A 4,629-nucleotide genomic window follows, 5' to 3' on the forward strand; every position below is an offset into this window, starting at 1 on the left:
TTTTTAATTATTTTTTAAATTTTGTTTTCGTTTTAGGGGCATGGGCCCCCCTAGTCAGTGGCCCAGAGGGCCACTGCGGGGCGGGTGCTAGCGGGCGCTGATGCCCAGCCTGTTTGGGCACTTGCCCAGGACGATAGGGGGTGCCGGTCAGGAACGAGGCCACGACGAGGGCGCTGTCGGGTGAGGGGAAGCGGTGGCCAACGCGGAGAGACGGCGGCCACGCGGCCAGAGAGCAAAAGCAGAGGCCGGGCGCGGCGGGGCTTTGCGCGAGCGGCGCGGGGGTGCGGCCAAGCGCCGGCCGGAGGCGAGACAAAGCGAGGCCAGAGGCGAGCATGTGCGGCAACAGCGCAGCAGCATACGCGCGCGCGGGGGCCGGACAGAGGCGGCCAGCGGGATGCAGGTTGTTGGCGGCTTGGACGGAGGAGGACCACAGCGTCGCCGGCGGCGAGCGGGCAGACGCCATGGCTCGGGCGAGCCCGAAGGAGGGGTTGCGGGGCACGTTTCGTCGTGGGGCGAGGGAGCGGCGCAGGGGAAGGAGCAGCAGGGGTGCGGAGTGTCGCGGAACGATGCGCTGCGGGCGCCAGTCCCAGACGCGTGCGGGCGCGCACTTCTCGCGGCGGGGTGGCGTGATGTGCGAGCCGCGGCGCGGGCGCGCGCGACCTAGTGGGGGGGAGGGGAAACAGGGCGGTGGCGCGGTGCGTGCGTGGGTGGCCACGAGCGGCGTAGCCGCGGTGTGCGCGAGGCGGAGCGGTGCGGCGGAGGAGCAACGGCAGGATCGGCCAGGCGCGGCCGGCAGCGCGGGACGGCAAGCAGCGTGGCCACGGAGGGCGGCACGAGCGGCGTGGCAAGGCGGTGTCCGGAGCGGGGCGTGAGGTGCGGGAGAGAGGGGGTGGAGACCGAGCCTCACCGCAGGTGTAGGGAGCATGGTAATGGGGCACGAGGAGGAGGTCGAGGAAGACGGCGACGGTCACGGGGAGGCGGTCCGGCGACGGGCGCGGCGCCGAGGTGGAGGAGGGAGGCCGGTGGGGAGGCGGCACGACGTTGGGGTTGCTCCGGCGATAGGAATCGGCAGCGGCGGCGTGGTCTGTTCCCCACCCCGATCCAGATGGGATCGAGAGTGGTGGGGGGGGGGGAGAGGGAGTGAGCGAGTGGGGGAAAGTGGGAGTGTCGGTTAGGGTTTCAGTGGGTGAGGGGATAAGGAGGAATGGGGGGGAGTGGCCGGTTGAGCCGGCTAGGCGGCCTGGTGGCCTGCTGGGCCGTGGCCCAGTGGGGAAGGCTTTTTCTCTTTTCGGTTTCTTTTACTTTTTATTTATATTTTCTATTTTTTGTTTTCTTTTATTTATTTTCCTATCCGTTGTAATTCTCTTTAAAATATTTAAGCATCCTGAAAAAGTGTGGCACCTACCTCTTAAATACCTAGGCATTACTTAGCACACTCCGAACATTTTTGTTTTAAATTTTGTAAACTTTTGTAATTTAACTTTATTTTAAATTTGAATTTGAATCGGTTTTGAACTAACCCAAGATTAACTATAGTGACAGAGGTGATGTGGCATCGTTGGCATGGGATTACTGTAGCTTGATTATCCGGGCGTTACATGCTCCCAGATAGTGAAGCAATGTAGTTGGTCTTGTCAAAATAATGAATTCAAATCAGACTTCAGATTTCTTCAGTTAGGCAACTATGATGGAATTTTGGGACTTCATTGGCTAGCAAACCGTAGTCCAATGGTGATAGATTGGGATCAAAAATGGTTTTCATTCCAGTCTCAAGGAAACTGGGTCACATTACAAGGTGTACTACCTGATGACTGCACTTTTACAGTTATGAGTGTGGAATTGGCTGACACAGAAAACAAAGAAACCAGTTCTCACATTCCTGAAGTACAAGCACTGTTGGAAAAAATTTCTTCTGTATTTGACGATCCAAAAGGACTACCACCTAGGAGGCAGTATGACCATACTATACCACTTATACCGGGTGCTACACCAGTGGCTGTTAGACCTTATAGAGTGGCTCCCCACTTGAAAACAGAGATGGAAAAACAAGTAAAAGAGTTACTGAAAGATGGTATGGTCAGACTAAGTCGTAGCCCCTTTTCCTCTCCTGTGTTGATGGTCAAGAAGAAGGATGGCACTTGGCGCATGGTAGTGGACTATAGGCATTTGAATGCTATAACAGTGAAGGGAAAATATCCTATACCTGTGATAGATGAGTTACTGGATGAATTGCATGGTGCTTCCTGGTTTACTAAACTGGACTTAAGGGCATGCTACCACCAAATCAGAATGGCCCCTGGTGAAGAGTTTAAAACTGCATTTCAAACTCATGAAGGTCATTATGAGTTCTTGGTCATGGGTTTTGGACTGTCTGAAGCTCCTGGTACATTCCAAGCTACTATGAATTCTGGTCTACCTGCACTCAGGGAATTTGTTTTGTTATTTTTTGATGATATCCTGATTTTCAGTAAAACCTTGAAGGAACATCTGTTGCATGTGGAAAAGGTCCTCAGCACCTTGCAAGAAAAGCAGTGGGAAGTCAAGTTGAGCAAGTGTTCCTTTGCACAGCAGTAAATTGCTTATTTGGGTCATGTCATCAGTGACAAAGGGGTTCTATTGATCCTTCTAAAATTCTAGTAGTTCAAAACTGGCCCACTCCTGCCAATGTAAAAGAGATTAGGGTTTTTTTGGGGCCTCACTAGCTACTACAGGAAATTCATTAGAAACTATGGTGTGATTAGTAAACCCTTGGCTGAACTATTAAGGAAAGGCACATTGTTTGTGTGGACCCCAGCTGCTGAAACTGCTTTTGTCACTCTCAAGGAAGCTCTAGTACAAGCACTTGTCCCGGCCCTCCCTGATTTCTCCTTGCCATTTGTACTAGAGACTGATGCTTGTGATACTGGTATAGGAGCAGTACTTATGCAAAAAGGGCATCCTCTTGCATTTGTCAATAGAGCCTTAGGTCCAAAGAACAGAGGATTATCTGTTTATGAAAAAGAATATCTAGCTATTCTTCTGGCAGTGGAACAGTGGAGGCCCTATTTGCAGTTTCAAGAGTTTGTGATCAAAACATATCAGAAAAGCCTGACTCATTTATCTGATCAAAGGTTGCATACACCCTGGCAGCAGAAAGTGTTCACCAAACTCCTTGGTCTCAATTGTAAGATCTGGTACAAAAAGGGCACAGATAACTCTGCTGTAGATGCTTTATCCAAGAGACCTCATCCTCCCTCTCAAGTCATGTCCATCTCTTCTTCTCAGCCCTCTTAGTTACAGGAAATTGTGGACAGCTATCAACAAGATCCTAAAGCTCAAGAGTTGTTGCAACAATTGGCTGTGGACCCAACATCCAAACCTTCCTATACCTTGGTTAATGGATTAATCAGGTACAAAAACTGCATATGGATTGGCAATGATGTACAACTGCAAGCTAAGATTTGCAATGCTTTTCATGCTACTCCAGTTGGTGGGCATTCTGGTTTTCCTGTGACTTACAGAAGAACTCATGCCCTGTTCAAATGGTATGGAATGAAAGCTCTTATTAAGGAGTTTGTGCAATCTTGTGTAACCTGCCAGAAAGCTAAGCATGGGAGAATCAACTATCCTGGGTTGTTATCTCCTTTACCTGTTCCAAGCAAAGCCTGGGAAACAGTTACCATGGATTTTATATCTGGCCTTCCTCCTTCTGATCATTTTGATTACATAATGGTGGTCATTGATAAGTTCACTAAGTATGGCCACTTTATTCCAGTCAAACATCCTTACAATGCCCCTAAGATTGCTGAACTTTTCCTGGATAACATCTACAAATTGCATGGCATGCCCCTGTTTTTTGTGTCAGATAGAGATCATGTATTTACCAGTCAGTTCTGGCAAACCCTCACAAAAAGGACTGGTGTAACTCTTAATATGAGCACTGCCTACCACCCAGAAACAGATGGTCAAACTGAGAGAGTGAACCAACAAATTGAATGTTTTCTCAGGTGCTTTATTTATGCTCACCCCAAGAAATGGAGCAAGTGGTTGTCTCTTTGTGAATTTTGGTACAATACAAATTGGCACTCCTCTTTGGGGAGATCTCCATTTGCAGTTCTGTATGGCCAAGAACCTCGGTACTTTGGTGTTCCAGCTCAAGACACTATAGCTCCATAGGATGTCCAGCAGTGGCTCGATTCCAGGGCTGTGGTGCAAGCTTCTGTCAGGAAACACTTGCTATGAACTCAGCAGAGAATGAAGATACAAGCTAATAAGAAAAGAACTGACCGAGTGTTTGCTGCTGGTGATATGGTCTTTCTGAAACTCCAACCATATGTGCAACAATCTGTGGCTTCTAGGACTAACCAGAAGTTATCCTTTCGTTACTTTGGGCCATTTCAAGTGTTGGAACGTATTGGTGAAGTGGCATATCGCCTGGATCTTCCTCAAGACAGCAAGGTACACCCCGTGTTCCATGTTTCACAATTGAAGCAGTTTATTTCTCCAAAGTACACGGTTCAGAAAGTACTTCCCGCACCTGAACATGCACTGCGAGTCCCTATCCGAGTACTACAACAACGCATGTGACGCAAGAACAATCGATCCATTGCCCAGATCTTGGTGGAATGGAGTGGTGATCCGCAAACTGAG

The 4,629-nt window shown here is 49.6% G+C and overlaps 1 protein-coding gene across 1 annotated transcript; it reads left to right on the forward strand.

Moving 5' to 3' along the window:
* The first annotated feature begins 1,728 nt into the window (after positions 1 to 1,728).
* Positions 1,729 to 4,155, forward strand: LOC147975552 (uncharacterized). The gene is made up of 4 exons (XM_087520479.1): positions 1,729 to 2,383; positions 2,795 to 2,905; positions 3,390 to 3,481; positions 3,580 to 4,155. The coding sequence occupies exons 1-4, from the start codon at positions 1,729 to 1,731 to the stop codon at positions 4,153 to 4,155; spliced, it is 1,434 nt and encodes a 477-aa protein (XP_087376605.1).
* The last annotated feature ends 474 nt before the right edge of the window (positions 4,156 to 4,629 follow it).

Source organism: Triticum urartu, chromosome 4A, assembly GCF_056163025.1.
Source record: "Triticum urartu cultivar PI428250 chromosome 4A, HENAU_Tu73, whole genome shotgun sequence".
Lineage (NCBI taxonomy): Eukaryota > Viridiplantae > Streptophyta > Magnoliopsida > Poales > Poaceae > Triticum > Triticum urartu.